Below are 27,815 nucleotides of genomic sequence, written 5' to 3'. Positions count from 1 at the left end.
CGTAGAGCATCCGTTTCGGCTTCTCTGGGATTGTCATCATAGTTCAACTATGATTTGAGCTTTTAAGAAGCCAATAAGCTGCTCCCAGTTGTGAAAAAACACCTTGTTTCCACGATTACGCATCGTAACAAGTGTCCAAAAGTTAAAAAATAAAAAATAAATAAAACAAAAAGCCTTCCAGCTGGACATCATCAAAACCAGTGGGAATAAATATTACAAACAACACTACCTTGTGGACAAAACTAAACTCCAAAAAAAGGAAGAAATCAGATCGAAAGCGGATCCAACATGGCGCCACCAAGACCAACCTTCGAGAGAAGAATCTCGAGAAAATCAGATTAAAAACAAAGATTTGGAAACATGCCTGCTTTCCTTAAAAGTGCAGGAAAAAATAAAAGTCAAAGTCATGAAAAAAACCACAACAGATGTTTAATAAGCTAATTTATAGCTGCCAATAAACAACAGATCAAATTTCTCATTGGATGGTGGGAATCAAAGCCACTGAATAAATATGTTAGACATAAAACTACGTGCCATTCCGACATAATTTAATGATGATTTTGGTTTGATAGCCTCAAAATTGATGATTTGAATCAGGCATGTCCAAAGCAGCATTGAGTCCAGAACCTGGACTGCAGATCCAGAATGGTGCAAATCTGTCCTGCCGTTAACCGAACCTTTTTTAGGATGAAATGGAAAACGTTTGCTTTACACAAAGTGCTTTTATTTTATTAGTCCTGTTTCTGTGCTTTAGTTTTAATATCATAGTAGGGCCATAAACATGAAGCGACTTTTAGTTATAAACAGACTCTTTCATTCAACAAATGTTTTGAACAAAGTTCATTTTTTTAATGTTGGTCATAGACTAAAAATACCTACACTACAAAAACCTAACAAGACAAATGTATTAGATCTCTCCTCAGACCCACAATGATTTATTTTCTAGGTTTTTTATTATTAAAAAAAAGATTTGCTGTCTAACTTATTGCTAAGGAAGTAAAAATAAGAAAATTCTAAATTAAATTATAGTTACATTTGTAATTACGGTGAAAAAATATGGACACCAAGGTGTTAATGTTTTTTTGGGGTTTTTTTTGCATTAGCACCAACTTAAATAATGAAAATAGTATATCATCCAGTGATTAGGGAACATTACAAAAAATAAAACACTAAAACCAAATCTAAAAAACTTTTACTTTATTTGTAAAAACAAAAGATAATTTTAGTTTTCCCAAATATTTTATAAAACTTCATAAAGTTTTATTTAATCTTGGCTCGTGGGATCGATCTATCTTCACACAACATTACATACAAGTAATAAAATTGTTTTCTAGTTCATGGGTATTCCGCCCCGTTATAATGCCACCCTGGGCAGCTGCCCACATCAAAAACTACAATTCTGTAACATTTACTACAATCATCCATGTTATCTGTTGTTTGAATGAGAAAGAAAAGCCTAAAAATTATCCAAAAATGAAACGCATTTAGATGCCAACATGCCTTATACAACTTTGCTTTAAAAAGGGTGTGAAAACATGCACAGACATGTCTTCAGGAGCTTGAACATTATAATATAATGACAGCAAGCTGGCAGAAAGCAGCGAAATACAAGTCCTGAAATAACCCTGGGTCAGAGTAATGTGCATCTCCTCCATCAACAGGCACATGTATAATTTTTTCCCACCGAGAGGAAATCTTATAAATCCAAAATAGGGCAGTAGGGTTCTCATCGTCAGACAGCATGGCCACAAACGGAGCCAATGTAAACAGGATGCTACTGCCTTCTTTGGTTTTAGTAAAGTGAAAGCAGCTCCAGACTGGAGAACGAACCAACACACATCGTTTCTTTTTCCCATCCTTATCCAACAGGCCCACAGTTCATTCATAAAAAGGAATCTCTTCAAAGCCTTTTAAAATAATAATGTTAAAAGATAGACCCAAACAAAGCTCTTCCAGTTCTTTTCGTCACCACGCTACGATAGCATGCTAGCAGGGAAGGTCACAAGTCGTCAAAGCGTCAGCCTGCAGAAGCGCATGGCCGTTACACACCGAGATACTGAACTCAACACATTGAAAACAACGTTCAGCCGCTGACAAAGGCCCCGCTGAACGCATTGCGTAATCTCAGGCTCCACCCGCCAACACACAAACTGGCTGGGCCTGCTGAAGGCGCAGTAAACAGTCTGGATCGGCTGGACGCTTGTTTATCTTAAAAAAACAGCACCTGTAACGTTTCAGCCTCAGCTGAAGTCAAAGTGAATTTATAAGCAGCTTGAAAGCAGAGGAAGCAGCTTGTTTTGTCAAAACAGACCAAATTAGAGCAACAGAAAAACCTTTAAAACTATTTCAGTTCGGCTACTCTTATAAAAAAGGTATTAGTCAACACTTTACAACTCTGACGGTGAGAGCAGAAAACCGTTTCTGGGGTTTTCCCTCAAGATATGAGCCTGGCTTGATTGCTCAAAGCAATAAAAGAGGAACTGCGTTCAGAGTGTTGTCTCAGAGGAAGGACTTTCTTTTTTCAAGTTTTACCCATTATTGGTAAAGAAATGTTGCAAGATGGCTTTAATTCAAAAACCCTTTAAACCTCACACTCAGTCACTGCCAAACACTAATTCAGGACATTTTTTTACTAAATATGATCAAGATTGTATTTGTTGCGCCATGTAGCGCAGCACATTACCACAAAAACATGCATCAATTACGATTAACTCGCATTTCCCCGACTCCAATCTAATCGGATTAATCAACTAATTTAATAATCGATTAATCGTTAACAGGAGCATAGAGACTCCTGAATAGAACATCTGCTGAAATAACACAATTAAAAACCATTTTAGATGCAAAACCTTCTTCATCAGTAAATACACTGCTCAAAAAAACACTCAAATAACACATCCTAGATCTGAATGAATGAAATATTCTCATTGAATACTTTGTTCTGTACAAAGTTGAATGTGCTGACAACAAAATCACAAAAATCATCAATGGAAATCAAATTTATTAACCAATGGAGGCCTGGATTTGGAGCCACACACAAAATTAAAGTGAAATGTTCCCTTTATTTTTTTGAGCAGTATATATTCAACCAAAGACTCACTTTACAACTGTGACCTTAAGTGGCAGGTTTAGTTTCACCTGGTTGAAACTGTAAAGAAATTTACAGTTTATCTGGCTGCATTTGCATCATGGCACCTTGTCAATACCACTTCACTAAGAGGATTACTGGGAAAAAAAATCTGCCCTACATAATATTAAGTGAAGTACAAAGGGCTTATTTAAGTATTTATTGATCTGCCAATGTTACTGCATTTCTGTGAAATATTTTTTGTTTTATTTAGAAAAGGTAATTGAATTATTTGCATTTTTACATATTTTTAACATTAAGGGATTAAATGAAAAATGTGCCATTTTTAAGTGATTAATCATCAGAATAAACTGGTAGAATAATCTTAGCTGCAGCCGTACTCCAATCACATTTTGGATAAGACTTTGCATCCCAACCCATAAAATATACATTAAGTGGATATTTAAGAGATTATTCAACTTGTTAAATATATTAGTATATAAAATGTGACTGCTTGCCTTTGGGATATGATGTCCAATAAAATATTGTCATTTTTAATTGCTATACTCCTATTGCTCTTATTAATATCCTTTACTCTGTGACATACATCATAGAAATGATTTTAAACCTGCCTAATAAGAAATAAAATCCAGAAGCAATTAAGCACAAACTTTTGGTGATGCCTTACTAAAATGACTTTCAAGACTCATTTCCTTTAGTTTCAGACATGCTTTTCATCAACAAGCACAACCACTTTTTTAAGACTTTCTCTTCCAAGAATTTGCAGAGTGATCATAAAAATCAAGCAGTCACTTTCTAAGACATCTACGGCAAAGCAAACAACGGCGGTTTGTTTTCAAAGCACATTTGAAATTCCTTCTCCTTTCTCGCTCAGGCGCATGTAAACACGCAGCTAACTGATTGCGTAACAGCTGTGTATTTCTGCACTTTGCAGAAACTGCAGAAACACATAAGCAGGGAAGCATGGCCGACTCTCTGATCCGTTTTATTGAAGCCGGACTCAGAATTACTCCCGCTGAGATGAGAACCAAAGGTGCACGAGGAGAAAATGGTCTGAGCTTATCTGGCTACATTTGCATCATAGCACCTTGGTCAATACCATCTCACTAAGAGGATTACACTCTGTCTGGACTCCAGAGGATATTGCATATGGAGGCCATGCTATATTCTGCAGCTGCACGTACAAAGTGCTGTATGGAAGCTGTTTACTTGCAGCCTGTAAAGGGCTATTAAAGTGTTTTAGATGCAAACCTCACAGATTTAGGTGTGAGCTCTGCCTCACTGCACCATTCTGAAGATTTTTCCTAAAGTGCACGTGCCACACTGACGCGACTGCAGATCTTCACTCATGTAATTTTCATGGTGCGACTGAAATTAGAGAGAAAAATGTGATTTTTTTTTGGGAACTTGGTTCACTTGAGGCACTAGGATCAGAAATGTTCAAGATGGAATCCACTCCTTAACAAATGTCACATCAGTGACAATATGTCTGACTTGACTGACTTTCACTAGGGTTGGACCAATCCACTTTCTCCACTTCCGATACTGATAGCTGAGGTTTAGACATGGAAAAACAGTGCAGAACTGACTTTAAATGGTTTTAAACAGACATAAATATGCCAAATTACACATCTATTTTACATCTCTGCACCAGTACAGTCACATTTAAATACTTGGACAAACATGCACAAACAACTTTCATTGTTCAGTCACATTATGAACAACAATTCTTAAAAATTCATAAAAAACAAACATCAACAATCAGGAGTTTAACAGCCATTGCAAAATTAGCAATAAAAACAAACAGGTCGATTTCATTGGTCAAACATGTAAAAAATAAGCAGCAACAAACCTTCTTTCAAATGCTTCTGAATGTGCATTTAATAATATAAAAAATAAAAAAATGGCCTCACTCAGAGCACAAATCATAGAATTAGAGCGAATAGTTGTTTCAATTTCAGAATTGATACAAATATTAATATCGGATCGATGAATCTCTACTCCAGACATTTTACTATTCATTTGTTGTTCCATATATGACTTATTCAGAAGTTTATTTGCGAAACAAGAAAGTTATGAGAATTTTATGAGAACATACTAATAAATTGCTTATTCTATCAAATATCTTGAAATTAAATTAACTTTAATTTAAAAAATGCTATTAGTAATGTTTAAAGCCAGAAATAGATTATTGCCAATTAATTTACAAAGTTCTTTGTCTTTAACTCAAGTGGTACAAATAATTGTGCCATTTGAAGTGGTACAGGAAGTACAATTTTAAAATTGTACCTAAAAATTGTACCTCCTGCTGACAGGAGCTACAGAAACTAAAATACTACGATCAAAGTTCACCAGGATGACTGCAGCAAAGCAGCACAAGGCAAGCAAAACATTCAAGTAAAAATAAAAATCCACCAGTGTACTACATCATTTATCAAGTTAATTTAACATAAGGAGGCAGAAACTAGCTGGACTGAGATGTCCAGAAAGATTCAGGCGCAGATTATTTCTACTTTGTCCAACTAAACCATAAGTAATGTAAAGTAATGAAAAGTGAAAGTGACGAACAACAATTATTCATTAAACGCACAAACATCCACAGTATAGTCCGTAGTAAAACAACCAAACTGATGGTTAAAAATCAAGAATATTTTGCCTTTAAATAATATTTAAGATCCAACTAGAAAAATGTGCACAGGATTGAATAAGATCCACTGTTTTTTTATTATTTCACAAATTACCTTTTACATTTTTATAAACTGGCTTGCAGATATTGATCCCGGACTGTGGAAGAAGTTGCTATATCCATCAATCAATAGTGGTAGTCTCTCGACTCACATGTGAGACAAATGCAGTGTTACAAAGGAAGTGTCCAAAGCCTCACAGCAGACTGAAGACATGTTACTTCCTGCAGAAATGCTAACGTCCAACAAAAGACACTGGAGTATTTTCAAAAAGCCTCCATGAATGTCTTTCTCCGACTCAGTAGAGACAGATTACACTCCTTTCAACCTCAATCATTTGTGTATTTAAAAAAAATAAACGTTTAAGTGATTTTCAGTGACAATTGTGACAAAATGTGTTAAAAATCCAGCTGCATGTCTAAGCTTGTTGCAATAAATCAGTTAATAGTCCTGTTTTTTAAAGTCAGTTTTATTTACACATATTTTGAAGTTTTGGATATTTAAAAATATCTTCCAGTTCCAATGTTACATTTCAGTTTGAAATTAAAGTTAATCATCTTTGAGAATGTGTTCTTACATTATTATTCCACTGTCATTACATAAAAATGGTCTCAAAATTACAAAATTATTGTTTAGTGCAATAAACTATTTGCTGTCCAGAAAAATTTAACAGGATTAGAGTTCTGTGATTTGAATATAATGCATGCATGCGACAGATTGTAGCTAATTACAGACATCAGGCATTATTTGGCATTTAATAGTAAAATTATCCAAACACAGGCCTTCGTTTCATTGATAGGGTTTGAATATTCTGGATATTTGAGCATAAAAAAATCGTCTTACTTGAAAATGGTCACAAACAACAATATTATTGTTTATCTCAATAACTTCTGGAAAATTTATCATGTATCAAATTTTGCTATTATGACGGGGCAATGTACACCCCAAAATAATAGTCATTAGAATTTAATGTTTATTGAACTTTGGTTATTGTTATTTCATTATTATGCTGTTATTACCATCATATTGCTATATTTGTTGGTCTCAAAACAACAATGTTATCGTTTATCGCAACAACTTATGGAAAAATTTATGGTCCAGAAAAATTTGGTACTGTGACAAGTAGGGCTGAAACGATTCCTCGAATGATTCGAGTACCTCGATTACTAAAATTCCTCGAGGAAAATTTACCTGCCTCGAAGCTTCGTTAATTTATGTTTTATTAGTTAGCGCACCGTGTTCCGGCCGGGACTTCATTTGCGTTGCGCGGAGCTCTCACTTCCGCCTCTGAGTTGTTGACAAAAGCTAAGTCTCAGCGGCATAAAGTCCAATCTTCAAGATTGGCCCGTGGGGATTTTATTGATTGATGATAATGCCCGACTTTTTATCGTTTTTGGGGAACCAATAAGCATCCTTAAAATGACTGGGGGATGCCTGGAGTACGGCAGCATTTCTCCTCCGGGGCTGCTGGTTGAAAGCGAACGGCGGGAAGAGCGCTGAGGTGAGCGGATAGCCTGAACAGGGCGGGCGGCTGAGTAGCTGATGCTTACCGTGTAAATGTAGCTTTACCGACGAACCGCACAATAATTTCATATCCCGGTCTGAAGAAACGGGTGGCGGAGCGCATCGTACATGGCTGGTAGATGAGTTTCTGAGTGTGACCAGTGAAGGTGTCGTAAATATCCCGTATTGCTCCCCCCGTGTTCGTCCCTCGGTCTAACGGTTCGTCAGTCCGCTGGTCTATTTCCTCCCCTCCACCCCATCTTACGTTCGTTCATTCGCCCTCTCCTCCCACTCCAGGCGGCATTTCCCGTATTTTCAAACCCAAAGCGTGACAGGTTAGGTGGCAAGGTGAGTTTAATTAATCTATTAAACTCACTGAAGATGAATATATAAACTAAAAGCTGGATTGTAGACATTTTTATAAGCATATTTGTGAGCCTGCTTCTTTGTTATTAAATTCAATATAATTTCAGATTTTTCTATAACTTTTCTTCTGGTTAACTTAGAAAGTGAGCTATTATTGTTACAGGTTAGTTTTCTAAACTACAAAAAAGCAACTGTTAGGGATGCTCAAATATGGAAAATTGGACTGATATTGATATCCGATAGTAACACCGGTATTATGCCAGATTTACCAATATTTCATTTTATAATTTTTTTTATCCCATTACTCGATTAATCGTAAGAATAATCGATAGATTACTCGATTACTAAGATATTCGTTTACAACAGCCCTAGTGACAAGCCTACTTGTCAATATAATATCCAGTCAAATTGTAATCACATTCTAATATAAATACATGTGTGCTGTATTTCAATAGCAAAGGAGTGCCTGGATGCAATATTTGGTAGGTGAATAAATTTCCAAGCAACATTTATGCAAAACCAACAAGCTAATATTTGTTTTTACTTGTTTCTCTGCCACTCTTGATGTTGATGTTTACTGGCTGATATGGAAGAACTTACAAAGACTGGTGGAAAAGTGCAGTTAAAGATATCGTCATCAATGTGTTCAGGAGCAGCATCACAAAGACACGTTTTACTGATGCTTGGCACCACGCTCTAAAACTGGGTTCCCACTGTGCTTACCCATCTACGGAAACATCAGAAAATCTCTGGCCAGAAACCTCAATCTGCAATTTATTTTGATGGATCAGATGCAGTTTTGTGCTCTTATGACCAAGATAACGCAACCAATCAGAGGGAGAGGTTGTCTGGGAAAATCATGCAGTGTGGGCGCTGCCTTAGCAGACATCTGATTACTGCACACTGACTAAAACATGAGCATTGATGGGCCCAATTGATCTCTGATGGAGTGATATTCCAGTCTCCTCAGTGACATGTTCAAGTCTCCATGCTTTTTCAAATCAACCAGCTTACAAAAACACCAGTCCAACATGCTGAGCTTTAACTTTAACAGGTGAATGCATCCAAGTATTATTGTTCCATCTACCCAGTGTTTACTTCTCATACTGTTCCAATCAAACTGATTGGAAACCAGACCAGACCCATTTTAGTGGTTTTTGCAGTTGTTTTATTTATTTTGTATATCTAACATGTCTTCCAGTTCCAGTATTAAATGTTCAGTAGAATTTAAAGTTTATTGATCTCTGAAAATGTGTTCTTGCATTATTTTGAGATTATTACCATTATATTGCTTGAAAATGGTCTTGAATAGCAATATTAATATTTCTGGGACAACATATCATTCAACAAAATTTGTTATTGTGACAGGCCTATGAAACCTACTTACACAGTATCGCTTCTGCTTAAAATCATACTATTGGGTCGACAAAGATAAAAACTATCATAAAAGCTTAAAGAAAAAAAAATAGTTTCTTCTTTGTGTTGAACGAACGGTTTCCAGCACTGAAGTGATATTTAAATTAGTAAATGCAATATATTTTTGAAAAACAGCATTGTTTTTAAAGATATGCACCTCTGGTTTCTGTTTTTCTGACCTGCTGGTTCTGATTTTGACTACTTTTCCAACAGTTATACCCAATGGAGAAATAGGCTAAAGATATTGTAGATTTGAATTAAATATCAGACATTATTCGGGATTATAACCTGAAAGTCTGCGATCACAGGAATGTGTTTCATTGATGGGGGTTTGACCATATTGGACATCCGAGTACAAAACAGCAACTTGAAAATGGTCTCAAAAACAACGTTATTGTTTATCGCAAAAAATTCTGGAACAATTTATCATCCAGTAAAATTTGTTATCATGATCTGATCACGAATCAGAGAAAAATCAGGGGAAAACTGGCTGAACCCGATCTCTGGAGCAGAAACAACAAACATTATCAGCCATCATCGTTACAATGTGACCTCTGAGTCTCAATCAGTTTGAACTATAAAGCGACGCTGAGGCATCTTATCACCAACCTTCCTGAAGCGACCGCGCGCGCACACACACACACACACACACACACACACACACACACACACACACACACACACACACACACACACACACACACACACACGAGACATCTGGATCCGACGTGTTCGAGCTACACCGTTTTAATTACAATATTCATCACGGTGCCTGCACAGTCGGAGGAGTCAATAAATCGTGCGCCGCTCACGGTCAGCGGATAAGGTACAAGAAGGACTGGTTTAGACGGTGCATTTTAAAATCTCACAGGCCTCACAGTCACGTAACAACACGCAGCTGGTTTTAATCGAAAACTGACACAAAAGTTCCAACTTCCAGCCGACCCAAATGACCCCAAGCGCCGAGGCAAGAGAGAGCCGCGCTGGTTTATGGACCGCTGGGCCTCGGCACTGAATCTGCCAGGCCCAAAGCCACCAGAGGCGATAAGTACCATAAAAAAGAAGAAAGTGGAGGCGTTTCAACACTGTGTGAGTTTACAGCGTGTCCGAAAGAATGCGGTAACAGGAGTCCAAAGGGGAAGTTTCGAAATAAACAACCGATGCAGCACAAAATTTAACAAAGTACCACTTAAATTCTTAAAAACCGAAATTTAAACTGAAATACAGATCAGAGGTGTATTTCTGTTTATGTATATATTACTGTTTTCCCTGTGGTCCTCAAGTTGCTTAACAGCATTTTACATCCATTGTACTTGTGTTATTATGACTACTGGCTGCAACTCATCCCTCCCTGCTTACGAGTATTTCAAGTTCAAATCGTAATCGTTATTGCAATATTAATATTTGGTTAGGTGTTGCATTTAATGTACCATTCTTTCAAAGTCTATTTGGCCAAATACACCTAAAATTACTTATACCCCTGGCAGATTTAGCAACATATTTCTCTTAGCTGGAAGTAATATTATTGTTATGGTGCGACTTGAACCTGATTAGGGTGATGGCACGGAGGCCTTCCAAAATATCAGTGGAGGAACGCAAAAAGAGGTTTTGACTCCAATGATAACAAAGATAGCATTGATGGCCACTTTTAAATAGAAATCTATTTAAAAAACAACATTTTTTTACTACAAAGCAACACAATGGTATTTGTGACTTTGCCACGAATTAGTAATGTTAAAACGAGGCTTAATAGACATAAATAGCATTAAATGACATTTTGATCCACTGGTTTCTCTGGTCCAGCTTAAAAGTAGTAAAAAGCAGTGTAGTTTCCACATTAAAGGCTAACGAATAAGAAAATATTCCAAATTTATTTCTCTCCAATTGCATTGTAAACACGAATCAGCACTAGACTTAAAATAATTAACAAGAACGCTCAACAGAGTACAACAACGTTGCTCAGTTTCATCATTCGACATGGATTTGGATAATATTGGAAACCTCAGAGTTATAAGGAAATTATTTATAATTAACAGAGAGATTGTCGTTTATCAATGAAATCCATGCTAATTTATAACAAGCTGATGTTATGTACTGCTTAAAATCATAACTCAATCATTTTGTCTTGGTTTTAATTACTGGTAAGTCGTTTTAACACAACTCCTCTGACAAAGTCTCGATATAAAAATAATTACCACCAACGCATATTGATATTGGAAACAATATTTTCAATGCTGTTCTTAAATTATGGAGGCTCTTAAATAAATATCAGAATCAGGAAAAAAAAAAGATTTCAAATAGACTAAAAAATTTTTTTTAAATGTAAAAATTAAATTGATAAAAAGTCCCAGTCACCTACTACATAAAGGGGAAGTGCTAAAAGAAATTAACTATGAGAGCGTAACACATCCAAGTAGAAAAAAAAACAAATGGATGTGCTTTAAGTTTCATTCTACCAATAATAATAATCGAGTTTTCGCTCACTGGCGTGCAACCAGCAACGTTTTGTCTCCTCATCCAGCGGTACAGAAATCTTAGACTGCAACACACCCCTGAAATGTATATTTTATGAAGCGGATAAACTGGTACATCAACAAAAGCCTGAAAATCCCACCACACAACAATGCAATCAGATCGTCATCAACACATTTTGTACAAACAGTCCTTTCATCTGAAGCGCCATTATCCTTATACGAGAACAATGGGACCCATTCATAAGAATCTGTCAATGGTGTCTAAACAAAGTGCTTATTAGAACCGTTCTTTAATGTGCCTAAGCATTTTGAAAAGAATCAGGCTTTGTATTTAGTAAATACACTATGAGCTGGTTATTATAAACACATTAAAATAATTACATCCAAAGCAGCACAATGGTATTTGTTACTTTGCTATGGATTAATAAGGTGAAAAACCAAATATGATCAACATGTCTGTATTACTATTTGTATTAAATATCAATTAGATTCACTAGTCCAAATTCTCCAGCTTAGTTAGTTAGAAAGATTAAATAATCCCAATTAAATCTGGGATTTATTAGCAAAATTAGGAGATACACTTTAATTCTGAAACCCAACACCACCGCCGAGGGAAAGTTAACTCTCGTCACATAAAATAATTAAATCCTCGAGCAGAAATGGACAAAATGAGGCTTGGAAACTATGTAAAGATTTCTTTGCTTTTGCATATTGTCAACATGTTTTGATTCTGTATATGTAAATGGTATCATATCACCTACTACATTACAGTGGGAAAAAAAAGATTTACATGCCACATCTACATCTGATTACTGCCAAAAACTCGAATAAAAGCTTTCTGACGACATGAAGTAGGCGAAAAGCTCGACAAATAAACCCAATGTAGAGAAAGTCACAGTCGTGCTTCACAGAAGAAGACAATCTACGAAAAATACTCTAAGAGAGAATTGATGATTCATCCAGGAGGTCGCAAAAAACCAGAACATCTAATCCAGGGGTATCAAACTCCAGTCCTCCCAGGCTGCTGTCCTGCAGTTTTTAGATGTGCCACAGGTACAAAACACTGGAATGAAATGACTTAATTACCTCCTTCTTGTGTAGATCAGTTCTCCAGAGCCTTGCTAATGACCTAATTATTCTATTCAGGTGTGGTGCAGCACAGGCACATCTAAAAGTTGCAGGGCAGCGGCTCTCCAGGACTGGAGTTTGACACCTGTGATCTAATCAGACCTCAATAGCCTAAGTCAAGGTCTGAGTTTATGAGTCAACAACGAGAAAGAGACTGGGTCAAATCTGGCATCCAGGGAGGTTCATGGACAAACCCATTACTGATAAAAATCAAAATGCGTCTTTACGACATCTTGGGAGGATAAAAGCAGAACTTTTGGAAGGTGTCTTGTTACATCTGGTTTAAAAAAAAAAGGCTAAAACTGATTTAGGACAATCAATTAATGTGACGGTGTTGGGCTGCTTCGCTCCAAAACCTGGAAGACAGAAGCATAAGTTCTGCTCTGCTTTAGGAAATCCTGGAGTGGAGTGTCTGGTTTTTAACCTTAAGCTGAACAGCGCTTGGTTTATACAGCTGGATAACTTTCTAAAACACACAAGCAAATCCAGCTCTGAATGAGTCAAACAAAACCAAATAAACAATGCAAAGGTTAGGGATTGGCCTACTCAAAGTCTGGACTTAAAAAGTTGTAGGATGATCTGAAAAAGATAGCTAGGTATCAGAAACCCTTCAGTATTAGTTAATTAAAAACAATTCAGCAAAGAAGATTGTGCCAAAATTGCTCCACAGGGATATATAATGCACCCCAATTACTACAAAGTTATCAGGTGTAGAAAATTTTTTTTTAATTAAATCAGGTTGGTGTTGATAGATTTTTTTCCCCATTAATACATTTTGTATTTACACTGTTTATATCTTGATATAGGAGTGTCCTTTTTGAGCATAAATGTTTTATAATCCTTAGTAAATGTTGTGGTAATACCTGAATTAAAGCTTTTAATCATTAAAGTCTCCAGATGCATCAGTCAAGCTTCGAAGGACAGATAACTTCTGGTTTTCTTAGAGGTTTGACCAGTCAGTCCAGATTTTCTTTTTAACAACTTCGACCCATATAAACATGCTCATTTTAATTTAACTACTACATGAAACAAACACTGACATTAAAAATATGCTGAAGGCTCTGAGGTGCATGAGGTCGTTTGGAGCCAAAAAGATAAGAAGGAATTATAATTGGCATTTAACTTAATTTTAAGCATATATCACTGACCTTTATTGGAGTTTTTGTAAGTATAAAAAAGGTGATTGTTTATGCATTTACAAACCAAAGATGAGGGAGTTCACAGGTTTCTTTTTGATTAAAAAAATTCCCGGTTTTCAATTAATAACCTGCCGATCAAGGGCAAAAAACCTAATAATTGAATGGTGCGTCACTATTACAGACTACAGTGGAAATCAAGTCCTTGTATTTCTAAGACAATGAAATGAACAAGTACCCTCATTCATGCAGCTGCATCTGCAGTCATCTTTGTCTATGCTTCCTCTGGTTTACACAAAACCTTATATTATTGATCATTTTTTTAAATACTTTGGAGAAAAATTACAATTCTGTGCATTTTATGATGTTATTTTGCATTTGACTTGACTTTTAAGGTAATTGTATTTACATTTTTATATGCAAGTACAATTTAAAAGCTTTATGAAATTCTGTGTCACACAATAGATGTTTATCATCTATCGGTTTTTAGCTTGTCGTCTGCCTTCAGATTGCTCGTCATCTAAAAAACAGACAGCTTTTGTATGAGGCAAACACACCCCCCAAGATGTCAGAGTCACCGGCTTGGAGGATCGGGCTCCTAATTACTTCAACGAAGCAAGTTCCTTGTGTGTGTGCGTATTAATAAATCCTAATTACATTGTACACTAGACCTGGTGGTGATTATCTCTAAAAACCAGCGCTGATTGTAAATAAACGGCGGCGAGATCACTGCAGACACCACCACCCACTTCAGGGGAACATTTATGCCGCTCTCGCTTTCTTCCAATACACCAAAACCTATGTAAGAAACCGCTAAATTCACCAATCTAACCTTTTTTTGCTTATAACATGCAATGGATAATAATAATAATACATTTACCCTAGTTAAGTTTACATTTGAATATTTAGATGATTGCTAACCGCTGCCAGTGAGGTGAAAAAAAAAAAAAAAAAAACGAAAAACAAGCGAGAACATGTAATATTTCAAAGACAGACACCCTACCTTGTTCGAGACAAAAGCCCACTGCAGCCCCTTTCGCTGCCCTTACACAGTTCCCCCTCCCCAGCGTTTCCAGCCCGTCACTGCCTCGCTGACTGACTGGGTCTAACCCAGCTGCTTCGCTCCGACATTTTCCTATCTGCTCCCTGAACCCTCGCTTCAAACACAACGCTTCACTGGTACATGAGCGGATCCTAAAATGTGTTTCGGGCTGTTTAGGTGTCATAAACTACTTCAATGTGTGTAAGGCACGTGGAGTACAACTATACCGAGCCCACGCAAACACTTAAACGTTCATTTTCGCACGCAGTTTACGTCAAGTTAGCTCTTACATTAGCCTGCTCGCTGTAAACGTAGCCAGACGGCTAACAAGGATTTCTAACCCAAACAATCAAGAACAGTTTTGCGCTTACCTTCAAACCGGGTCGCACGCTCCTACCAACTCATTCGCGTCCTGATTTAACTTAGTGGTGCGCGATTTTAACAGTTATTTTCTAAATCTTGTACGTTAACCGTAGCCTACGGCTGTGTGACGTTCATCGCTGCTTTTGAAAACATCGCAGCCGTTCGTCTGTCGTCCGCTCCGAGAAAAGCCTAGCAAAACATGCAAGACGTGCTCTCATTGGTCGAGTTAAGTCACGTGGCACCCCGAGCCCCCACCGAGTTTATAAGGTCTCCGTCTGCCGGAGAGACTAGATGGGTATGTGTCAAACGATTTAAGTGATATTTTGTGGAAGCTGTGAGTAACTCCGCACTTTCTAATGCTTGCAGTGTTATTTGTGCTTTCGCGTTTCGCGATTTAGCGGCATGTTAAACGCCTTCATGTGGATTTTAAACGTGGTAAATCGGACTAAAGGGGAAGGAGAGGGAGAAAACAGGAATGGCCGCTTGACGTCATCTTTTCCGCTGCGGTCAGTAGGAACTTTCTCGAAAGATGACGGCTTGAGCTAAACAGTGGATACGTTTATTCATGTTGACGTTTGCTGCTTTTATTTTTAGGCCTAGTACCGATAACTAAGTAGTTGGCATTAGTTGTCATTTGATGCCCGCCATTTCTTTGTGTGAATGAGTCAGCTTTGAACTGGTTGCGCAGTGGCATTTGCATCAGGGCGGACATGGCGCGCATGCGTCACGGCGCATAATGTTGCAGACCAGAAAGTGGGGGGAGGGGCGCAGACTAGACACGAAAACGCCACCGGGACGGGATGGAGACCAAGCAGCAGCAGAAAATAAGCAATAAGGGGGGCGGGGGGAAGGTAAAATATGATATTCAAGCTGAATTGAATTAAACATAGATTGTGGTGTTTAATACCAAACAATATTTTTTAAAAAGAGTGAATTTCTTAATGTGATTGTGATGTCAACACAGTTCCTGTTCAATTATCTAATTTTCTTAGACAAGTCCTATTATTTTGGCTCTATGATATGGGGTAGCAAATATGTTAAAAATAAAAGATGTTTTAGGAGAAATGGATTCAAAATATTTATGAATCCTAACTAGTGGATGAAAAATGTCTTCTGACATTTACTGTATTTTTGAGGATTTTATATATATACCTGTATTTGTGGGAGAATAAATTATAATTTTTGGACTGAAATTGAACACAATTCAACTAATTGTGAATTGTAAAATAACATTACAACATAAAGGTTTTATACTTTTATATTTTCTTATTAGATTTAGAAATCTTTACATTTATAAATGTAAGTGGTAAAAAACTGAAAGCCTTATAACTTGATTTCAATGCCTGTAAATGTTTTGTTTAAAACAATGTACCCCTCTGTTCTTATGCTTTAACTTTGTAATTTTTCTCATTTTCATAAATCATTGTGCTTTATTATGTCATTATTAAATGTACAGATAGCAATATTGAAAATAAAGTTGATAAAAAGCAGTTTTAAAGCTCAATCATGTTTGTCTTATTTAGATACAATAATCCTCAAGTATTTTAGTATTTGCTATCAAAATCTAAACATACATACAAGCATAAAATTAAAATGTAAGTTATTTATAAGGATATTACATGGAAATAAATGTATTTTAAGGGCTAATCAGACACACTATCAGCTGCATTTAAGTTATTGTGAGCCACAGATGATTAATGTTTGAAATAAAGCAAAATGCCAATATGATTTACAGTGAAAAGGTTAAGACATAAACGTGCTAAAAATAACAGCCACCCCGAAGGTCAAGTCTTACTTTCCACTCGTTTCCTCTGAACTACTTTGTGATTAGTTTCTGTCTCCACCAGGTGTTTTTCAGTTGTAGATAAATGAATCATCACTACAGCTCTGTGTCAAACAAAACTAGAAATGTCACAGTAAAATATACAATCAGCAGATTCCCACTTATTAAATGTGTACAACACAAATACACAAATACAAATACATTTGGTATTAAAAAAAAAGGACTAAAAATGTACTTCATTTTCAATTTAATCAAAACTAAAAAAAAAATAAACCTGTGCCACATTTTTTCCTAAAAATAAATTGGAATAGTAAAACCTTTAAAAAGAAAATCACAAATCTGCACTGGCAGAGGAAATGTACATCTGTACCATCGTATAGAAACTAAAAACCTTTATCTGTGACATTATTCCTGACGGCTCTAAATCAGGTCGGCCATTTTCAGTTTTGTCTGAATAAAATCTGGATTCAGATGAATGTGTGAATTCAAGGATAAGTGTGGCTCATGTTTTGTTTACTTAAGTAAAAATCTGTATTAAAGTAACAGAGTTGAAGGTAAAAAATAATACAATAAAACAAAATTAGGGGTCATATTTAGGTAAGAAAATACAACTATTGCCTTATTTTAAGGGTACAATTCTAGGATATGTAACATCAATCAAAATACATGAAAAACCTATGATATATATATGCTACACAAAAATAGGTGGCTTCATTAAAAAATAAAATAAAACTGAGGCACAATCTCTTCAGTGTTTTAAAAATGTCTTAATAAATACCTTTATTCAGTGAGAAGGTGACATTAATTTGCAATATTTTCACTTTAAGAACATATTACAAACTTTCCTGCTTGTTTTTCCTTTTCAAAGTATTTAGAAATTTAGGATAAACGTAACTGCAGGTCTTTTTAGTAAAACAAAAGTTGCTCTGGCAAGAAAAGCATGTGCTCACCTATAAAATCAGGTGATTTTTGGTATACAAGTAACTAAAGATTAACAGATTAACATTTAAGATTAACATTTTTAAATCTACGTTTAACAATATATATCTTTAGTCAAATTAGAAATGGTTTAAAAACTCCAATATTGAGCCCCAATTATATAACCGACAGAAATAAGAAATTAAACATCCACTGGCAACAGTAGATTCTGTAAGAAATTATTAATATTTGTAAATGTCTTGTATTTCATAAATGCAGAATATCCATGAGAATAATTAAACTAAAAACCTCCAGTTTAGTAGAAAGTACTCAATATTAACCAGATTTATTTGATGTCAATCCTCTATACAGTATACAGAGATTTTACCTGATACGATGCATTTTTAATAAATTTTACACTAATTTTGTACAACTAAGTAAAACAAAAAGGAATAATATGGCTTCCTATAATAATTAGGTGTAAAAATGGCTATAAATATGTAGTAGTTTATCATTAAGACATACTGAGTAAATGTAAGAACCAAGCTTGGACCTAAACAGGTATATGAACATTTTATTTACACAATATGCTTTGAATTAAACATGACAGCAACTTCCTCTCAGAGTACCATTATTAACATCTACAGGTCTGCTCTCACACCGAATCCCGGTCCTGGAGGCGGTTCTGTCAGGGAGGTCAATCCGTCTGCCGGTTCACAAGAGAAACGGCCACTCCTACAAAACAATAGAAACAAAACAGGAAGGCGTGAAAGATGGAAAAACAGACATTATTATCAATCTGATGTTGGCTGTGCATACCTTGGTCCAGGTGGTGGGACTCGTCCGGCCTTCAGTTCGTCGATAATTTGCTCGATATCTTTTGGTGTGAGGTCCTCCTGAGGGAGAAATAAACTGTTTAGTGATCAGGATTCAGAGTTTGGAATAAGACTGCTTTCAGGTTTTTTTTTTAAATATATTTAAAAATACAGTCAGTTAAAGGCTAGAAGCAGTAGATGCCATTTTCAACTGACATCCTCAAAACCACAAAATATTATTAAAAATAATAACATTTACTGATTGGTTATATTATTGTGAATTATTATATTACTTAATTTCTCTTTGGGGTTTTTTGGATTTGAAATATTATGGAAGATGCTTTTTTTCTTGTGATATAGGAAAGGACCAACATTTAGATGTTTTTGTTTTCTGACACAGAAGTAGGGCTGGACAATATGGCTGAAAAATCACATCACAATATAATCATAATCATGACAATAATACATTTTATTTGTATAGCGCTTTTCTAAACACTCAGGACTCAAGTAAAAGCGTTTCATATAATTCAATATCAATAATTACTGGTTAGTTTTTTGTTTAAATATTTTAAATGTTACCAAACTGATGGCATGACCTTTCCTGTTTTATCCAGTTTTCACTCTGCTGTCGTTTATTATTTTTAAGCAGTTATGAGGCACAGTGGCAAACTCTGAAACTGCTGCTGCATCAGTTACTGGGCAGGTTGTTGCCAGGTAACCAAAGAGTGAGTGAGTTGCTAGGCAACCAAAGAGTGAGTGAGCTAGTTGATTCTACTCAGTTGCTTAGCTGGCTTGGAGAGGCTAAAGCCTTCCCTCTGCCTACATCTCCCAGAATGCAGTTTGATCAGAGTTCAGTGAATAATCTTTATTCTATCAGATGTATCATCTACTGATATTGAACAATATATGTTATTGATTTATTGTCCAGCCGTACCCTATATGGCGATATGAAAAAAATCATATCCAGGTTATGCTGCCATCTTGTTGGCAATTAATCTCCTTTTGTGTATTTGAGAGTTATTCTCTGCGATTTGGATGTATTTACTATATACTGTACAGCCCTAATAGACTTCAAGGGTGCATTCACACCAGCCATGTTTAGTTCACTTTAATTGAACTCCAGTTCTGGTCCGCCTACAAACCTAGGTCTGTAGTTGAAGTGAACACCAAGCGAACCAGAGACCACTCTTAAAGCAGGAAATGCACTAAAGAGCAAGGCATTATGGGTAAATACAACCAAAATAAGCATGTGAATCTAGAGCTGGCGGGAGAAAAGGCTCGTGTGTTTTTTTTTTTTTTTTACCTACACAAAACAGAAATTCTGCAATCACTAAAATCTGACACTACTCAATTTTTGTTTACACTTCATGAAGAAGGAAGATGCACTCATGTCTTCTTCTACGCCATCCTCAATGACGTAAAAACATTTTTGGTTGAGGCAAAATTGGTTGAACTAATATTATTTCCAAGGACAGTTAATTGTTTGCTTGCATCCAACGTTGACTAAAACTTACGTTACATAAAAAGATCGCTTTTAATTTCTGAGACTTTTTACTTTTTTTGCCTCAAACTCTTTAGTTAACTTTAAGTTTACAGCTCCTTTTCCTACTGGTAAATAACAGCTGAATTATTTAGAAAACACGGTCCGAGTAAACTGTAGCACACCTGAACTCGACTCGGTGAAGCAGTGCTGATAGCTGCAGTCTCTGCAGGCGTTCCTTACCAACTTACTCCAGGTTTTAATCTAATATCGTTAATTTTGTTAAGAGCGCCATCTGCGTGGAGCAGTCGATCACTCACATAATAGTTGTCATTTATCTGGACCATTGGGGCGTTCACACAGGCGCCCAGGCATTCCACCTCTATCAGAGTGAACATCTTGTCTGCAGTGGTTTCTCCAACCTTGATACCTGTGGAGAACATAAGGAGAGAAACATGAACTGATGCAGCAACATTTGACAGTAAAGTATTAAACATTTCCTTGGCTGCAAGTAAAAAAATCTTGGTGTTGCCTTGTAAATGTCTGTATCTCTATATTAGTGTTGATACTGGGGAACTATTATGAAAATTTCACTTTTTCAACACTTTTATACTCCCATTTGGGTCTCTGCTGCTTCTAAAAGCAGCCCTGTCGCTTGATAATAATTTAAAAATAAACCCCCTTTTTTTTGGCAATAAATTGATACTTTTTGGTGTCTGAAAAACGTGCCATTTCAAAAACCACCAAATTAAGGATTCAAGGATTTTTTTTTTATTGTCATACCACCTTTGCATGTTTGAGGTACAAAACTCGGACTCAGGTCCCCGATTGATAAATTAACAAATAAAGTAATTTATGTGACATATAGGTACGTAATTTAAAAAGTGTGTGTAAATAATTCACCAAATGAAGCTGAATTAGGTGTCACATTGTACAGGCATTGTGCCGTTACTTAGCAACCAACGCAAAGCTCCAGCACATGTGATGAGCTGGTGTTATCGCAGTACAATGGATGCTGGAAAAGACAAGTCTTTTGTTGTCGACTTCCCATCCAGAAACCACTTGCTGCAGTCTTGTTGGTTGTGCAGGAGTCTCTGCTAATGCTTTTCAAGGAAGAGCGGTTGGATAATTGTCCATCTGTTTGCAGCCATTTTCATATGCGAGTGTAAATGTTGAGTTGGGGGCGTGGCCAGCAGCAGATCATTAGGATATAAGTGACAAGACGCCCAGAGCAGCTCAGACTAAAATCATTATCCAAGAATGATTTTGTGCAAAAAATACATAATGAACATGTTTTGTATCGCCCACAGACCTATCCTAGCCTGTAGTAAAACAGGTCACCTTTAATACTGTTTAAACCTGTATGTTTGTACTCACTGTTTATTCAGTTTATAAGTGATTAAAAACTTCTGCAGTCACCTGCATTCTCATGTCTTTATTGGTTTGTTTCTCAGCCTTAAAATGTAAAATCCCTCTCTTACCCAGCTTGTTCTGGATGGCCTCCAGGATACTGTCGGAGTTGCAGAGCATGCAGGGGGTTGTCGTGCAGATCTGAATGAAGTATTTTCCCACAGGTTTACGCAGAAACATGGTATAAAACGTCGCAACTTCATACACTCGCATCGGAGCGACGCCCAGCACCTCAGCCACCTGAAAAAAAAAATAATAATAATAATTACAAACGTCCATAAAGAACCACTATTTAATTTCTATTTTTAGGTTCTAAAATAAATTTTGTGCAAATGTTTGCATTGTGGAGCATCTTTATTTAGAAGCAGTTGGTAGTTTAACATTTTTAGCTTAAAATATTTTGAGAGCCATTGTAGGAAGTCCAATAACTGGGTTTGCAACTAAAGATTATTTGGAAATTATTGATTAATCAATTATTCTAATATTTAACCAAATATAAAAGTGGCACATTCTGCAGATTTTTAATCTAAGCCTGTTTTCATACAATATTAGAAATACCATAATAGATCCTAATAAACTAAACTGAATTATAAGAAAAACATGGCATTCCTTTGTAGCAAAACAAAACAGTCATTTTGACCCTCAGCCCAGACAAATAAAAATCATTTAGAGCCACAAAAGTTACATGACCTTTTGAGAAAAAGAAAGCCTGTCATTTCTGAGAAATATCTATGGTAGCTAATCTGTTCTCCTTAAAGAGCCACCATTTTATTACAATTTTTAGTTTTTTAAAACAAGGAGAAAAAAAGAAAGGCAACATTTTGAAAATCTTAATATTGGTGATTATGTTATTTTTCTGTCTTTTTTGGGAAGGTTTTGTCCAGCAATTTCAACTTTTTCATAAATAAAGCTTAAAAAATTACAACTGACTGCAACTTTTTGAAAAATGTGCAACAAAATCAGTAATTTTAGGTACAAAAAAGAATCACAAACAAACATTGCATCATCCTAAAGCAGTGGTTCTTAACCTTTTTTGAGGTACCGAACCCACCAGTTTCATGACCCAACTAGAGTCTAGTTGGGTCACCCCATGATCACCAAGTCTTCTTCACTGTTGGTGACATTTCCAGCACCTTTTTCTTTAAATCAATGATTAATTCAATCAGATGATCAGAATCTTTACTCAGAGGCCTAAAGAGACAACAAAGTCGGTTTGTTTGTGTCGTTTCTGCTCATTCAAAGCGGAGCGAGTTTAAAAGAGGCTTTAGAGAAATTACTGTGCCTTGTTCATGGCAGAGATGGGGAGCCATCCATGTTGCCTTTGGGCCAAATCCAAGACTGGGATGGTGGCGGCTTGCTTGTGTCCTTCGGGATACATCGAGAGGATCGCATCAATCCTCTGCAAAAGAAACAACAGAGGATCTTCAATAGCATTGTTTTGTTGTTTTTCTTTCTCAACTTATAATCAGAAAATCAAAGTGTTTAGATGTTTCTTAGAAAAGCAGACATTTTCAAAGAAGTTTTATTTTTGAAATATTCAAGCTATTCTTCATTAACAAGCAGCTCTACAGAAAAATAAAAGTTACGCCACAAAAATGATTGCAAACAAAATGTAAGAATATAGAGCCGGGCGATAAATTGATTTTATCGGTCAATCCAATTTTTTGTTTCTGAAGATTTATTTCTTTGGAAAATCTTCACTTTTTTTCACAATGCACTCGTCGTGCAGGTTAGAGTGATGTCACCGCGCCCAGGGCGGCCATCTTGTTTCACAAGCATGTTGACAGATTTTATTTATTTGGAATCTGAATTAAAGTCAACGCTATGATGGAATAAAGGCTTACATTTCTTTTTTAATTATGAGACTGAAATCATAATATTACATAATATAAAGTCCTACAACATTAAAGTTGAAATAATACAAAAATAAAGTCAGAATTTTATGAGAACTCAAACACAGAAAATAAAAATATAAGCATCTTGTGAAGTTATACTTTGATAAAGGTTTTACAAACAATACTTGATAGAAATCCTTAATCTTTTATCACATCAGCATTAAATTATAAACAGTAGTAGGACTTTGACATGACTGTGCAAATAATTATGTATATTTCAAAGAAAGATTTACACAAACTGAGCTGATAACTAACGTTTTTCCACATTGAAACAACTTTCTTGTAATTTTAATTTGTTTTGTTTTCTTTTTCTAGTAAAATTGTGTCTTTTTTGTGCTATCACTATATTCTTGTAAGTAAACAAAACTTTTGGTAGACTGGCTGTTATTCTGCACTGTACAAATCAGAGAAACTAAAGATACATTTTGAAAATATTTTCTGTAATTTCATTTTGTAGGGGGGAAAAACCTAATTGATTAAAATTGGAAATCAGATTTCATACTGTCTTGATCTCGTTTGTTTTTATGCTTTTAATCATTCAGGGCAACATTTAAGTTTTTATATATTTATTTTCTTTTTTTTAGGTTTTTATTTGGCAGCAAGGAAGAGAAGCATGAGGAAAGAAAAAAAACAAAAATCTACATTTGTTATTTCTAATTAATGTTCTGCTTGTGCTGGATGAATAAAAAACAATGGATATTAGAGCTGATATGAAAAAATCTAAGATTTTATTTTTATAATATACCGCTGGCCCTTTAACAACATTTGTTTTATGTATTTATTTATTGTCAGGAGTTAGTTGCCTTTTTTCCTCCTAAGATCTGGAAAAACATGTAAATAAACCCACTGGGGAGTAGATCAGACGTCAGAAGCCGTTCTTACCTTTTTGTTTTCTGCTGTGAACTCAAACGGAGTGTCAGGGTTGTTGTCAGGCGTGTCTCTGTGCTGAAGCAACAACAAAAAATATAGAATACACACTGGGTTATAAAGAGTTCATGCAGTCTCCACCAAATATATAACAACAAACTTCTGGGGGAAAAAAATCACCTTAAAAGGTCAAAATTTATTACATTAAAAAGCTGATTCAGAACAGCTAGTTTAATGCTTAAATAGTTTGTTTACAAAAGATTAACCAGGACGGCGCCATGAAAGCCCAGAGAGGAAACAGGTGTTTTTCTCCAACCACAGAAAGGAGGAGACGAATAACAGACAATTATTTCTGCTTCTGCACACACTACCCCCTTGTGAGCAGCAAATGCCCCTTTGTGCAACTTTAAAAAAATGTAAATAAAAAGAAGAGCCTTGGCTGGTTTTTGTTGTTAAAATGTCTCTGACAACAAGAGAAATACACAAAGATACAAGTTTCTGATGGATGTGATGTTTGTCTGAGCGCCTAACAGGTAATAAAGGTTATTCCCTGGATAAAAAGGGAACAATCGGAAAAATAAGCGCTCCTGGGATTAAGCAAGTAAAAACATGGTGCAGAGTGAGGCGGGGGTCATAATTTCTCTGCACTGTTATTGGCTGATGAATTTAGAAGAATTAATATAATGTAATCCTGAGAGTCATTCACAAAGTTCAACTTCATTTCTAAAACAAAAAACAAAACAAAACAAAAAACAATGCAGGTGTTAAATCTCTTTTTTTTCTAAGACTGCACCGAATTTCGAACATTTTAGGAAAACAAACTGATCCAAAGATTAGATAATCTTTGAATTATCAGGGAGGCTGAATTCAGGAGAAGATCTGGTTAGAAGAATAATAAGAGAGCCAGTGAGTTTATTTAATATTGCTTACTGTACCTTTGTGCTTAATAAAGATAACTTAAGCTGCTCATGTTCAAAATTATGCATTAAAATAACTTTTGACTATTTTTGTAAGTGACTTTAATTTGACTTTTGTATAAATGCTGTAAAGCTAAAGTGTCTCATGCTTACACTATTTTATGTTGGAAGCAAAACAAACTTTTGCCTGTAGAACAATATCCAGGTCATGTGTAAGCCCTAGTAATTAATCAGTAAAATTAAAAATGTCTGTTTATTTTCGATTCAAAAACAAATAAAATACCAATCAACTTTCAATTTTTTGTCTTTTGCTTGTCAATTGAAAATGGAAAGAAGGAATGATACACAGATTGAGGCTGTGTATCATTCCTCATTAACAAAGGTGTTAACATTTGCGAACACCTTCCTTTCATTAAGGAAAAATGCCTAAGACTCATTGTTTTTGAATCTACGATAAATTTGTCTCTTTAAAATATTTCAAGTTCAAATTATTTTTGCACAGGCAAAACTAAAAGAATTCACTGCTTTTCATATTTTAAATTTTATTTCCAAATATATTGCCCTGAGTACTTCCAACTTGGCAATTTTATCCAGACAACACTGAGTATATGATAAAAATAAGGACCCTTCCTAAGATAATGTCCTGGATATTGATTTGAAACTGAAAAACTCACCACAAATATGCCTCCAGCTCCAGCTCGTGCAGCAGATTGATGCAAACCTCTGACCTGCCTGGCCTGTAACAGAGGAAGACAGGCAAAATATAAATAATAAAAAAATAACCTAACCTACAAAAATATGTATGCTTTGCTAGCAGGATTAGTTACAATCCCATTTACTGTCAAGTCTCATTTTAAACTGATAATTTGGAAAATAAAGCCCCCCAGTAAACATAAAGCACTACAAACACAGAACCACTATTTGCAAAAACTTACTTTTATATATTTGGCTCAAATGTTTAGTTTTTTTTTTTTGTTTGTTTTTGTTTTTTCAAAATGGAGTCTGCACACAAGTCCTGTTTCTATACAAAACTATATGATGAGTTAGGCACATGCAAACTGCAGAGAATAAAACGATACGCTGATCATGTAAAAAAATGTCAGCATTTAAAGTTAGATTGTAAAAGAAATTCTAAAAATGTAGCATTATTCTGCAAGAACCTTAACCATCATAGCACATAAACAAGAATAGCAGAAGTCACTCATTGAACCACTGGTAACATTTTAAATTATATATTATTTACTTAAATTATTATATTAGCGACGTTTCACATGATAGCATAAACCAATATTTAGTATTTAAATACTGATGGTACGGTTCTAATACTTATATAGTCATATTTATTTGCTTTACTTAATCGCCGTACAGTTGTGTAAATCAACACCAAAAACTCTCCTGTTCAGCTGTAAATCCGAAGTAAATCACACAAATCATTAACGTATCGAATTTGTCAGCAAAGATGTACGTTTGGAGTAGATATACCTTTATGCAGTCTTGTTTGTCAAGCTTTCAAATTATAAATATCTGATAGTTTGATGCTAAGCTACCTGCTACTGTCACTGTTATCAAACGCTGCTTAGCCTAGCTTAGCCTAGCATAGCAGTCCGGGCTACATGCCCTTGCGAAGAGTCACAGCACTTTCTCTCCAATCTGCCGAGCAAACAGTTTCTGATTGAGATAGTTAACATTTGCGAAAAACCCCAAACTTACTGCCTGCGAAACAGCAGATCGAACTGCAGAAGATAAAAACATCCTGAAGCTTCGAGTTCGTGTTAGCAGCAGAAGGACGGGACAGCAATAGCTGCGGCGGCGGACATCAACACCGGCGCTCGATTAGTACGGTCTGACGTCACATGCTGCGTTTCTCAGTTTCTGTGTAACTAAATCAATCCCAGATTGATCGCTTGCTTTAAAACTTTATTTATAACGTGCCTTGAAATAATTTTTTGTATGAATTGGCACTATATACATACACTTTTATAAAATTGAAGTATAATGAAATTGATTTAGCAGTAGGTATTGTGTTAAAATGTTATTACTACAGTTTAATACATAATTTATCCAATAGTTTTACTTTATGAAGCTGAATTTGTCAATTTATTTACACAATCCCATGTAAGGTAATTGTAAATCATCTCAAGAGAATGTTAAAAACAGAAAATATGACATTTTATATCTAAAATGAACACATTGTAAACACTAAACCAGGGATGCCCAAAGTGCGGCCCGTGGGCCATTTCCAGCCCCTGGACTGATTGCCTGTGGCCCTTGACTTACATTTCAAGAATGACACAAATTTGCCCTCTGCCTCCTCAAATCTGCTTGGAATTATTTTATTAAACTTGGTTAAATACAATAAGTTTTTTCAAAGAATGAGCCACTGAAATCCTTATTTTATTGCTCAGAAACATTTTGTTCTATATTTTTCCAATTGACACCAAAAACAAAAAAAACAACAAATTCATTTATTTTAATAAGGCAAACCTGCAAAACCATATTGAAGTTTTACATCTATAATAATTTACACATC

General features: G+C 35.6%; 2 protein-coding genes across 3 annotated transcripts in view; both read right to left on the bottom strand.

Annotated features, from left to right (window-relative positions):
* The window catches only part of ankrd12 (ankyrin repeat domain 12), a 52,955-nt gene extending 37,550 nt beyond the window's left edge, over positions 1-15,405 (bottom strand). The window contains exon 1 of one of the 2 annotated variants that reach the window (XM_014993396.2): positions 15,209-15,405. The gene's annotated coding sequence lies outside the window, so the exon portion shown is untranslated. The remainder of the gene's footprint in view (positions 1-15,208) is intronic. The other variant, XM_014993397.2, reaches the window with a different exon arrangement.
* A 3,054-nt stretch (positions 15,406-18,459) lies between these two features.
* ndufv2 (NADH:ubiquinone oxidoreductase core subunit V2) lies at positions 18,460-27,143 on the bottom strand. Its single transcript, XM_014993398.2, has 8 exons — positions 26,996-27,143; positions 25,960-26,022; positions 24,384-24,446; positions 22,889-23,005; positions 21,678-21,846; positions 20,517-20,626; positions 18,721-18,797; positions 18,460-18,636 (listed from the first exon to the last, which is right to left on the bottom strand). The coding sequence occupies exons 1-8, from the start codon at positions 27,035-27,037 to the stop codon at positions 18,543-18,545; spliced, it is 735 nt and encodes a 244-aa protein (XP_014848884.1). The 5' UTR covers positions 27,038-27,143; the 3' UTR covers positions 18,460-18,542.
* Positions 27,144-27,815: the final 672 nt, after the last annotated feature.

The sequence above is a fragment of the Poecilia mexicana genome, unplaced genomic scaffold, assembly GCF_051168715.1.
Source record: "Poecilia mexicana isolate PSO_F unplaced genomic scaffold, ASM5116871v1 scaffold_17, whole genome shotgun sequence".
NCBI classification, from domain to species: Eukaryota; Metazoa; Chordata; class Actinopteri; order Cyprinodontiformes; family Poeciliidae; genus Poecilia; species Poecilia mexicana.
The sequence above is the reverse complement of the archived record's forward strand: the minus strand, read 5'-3'. Positions and strand labels throughout refer to the sequence as shown.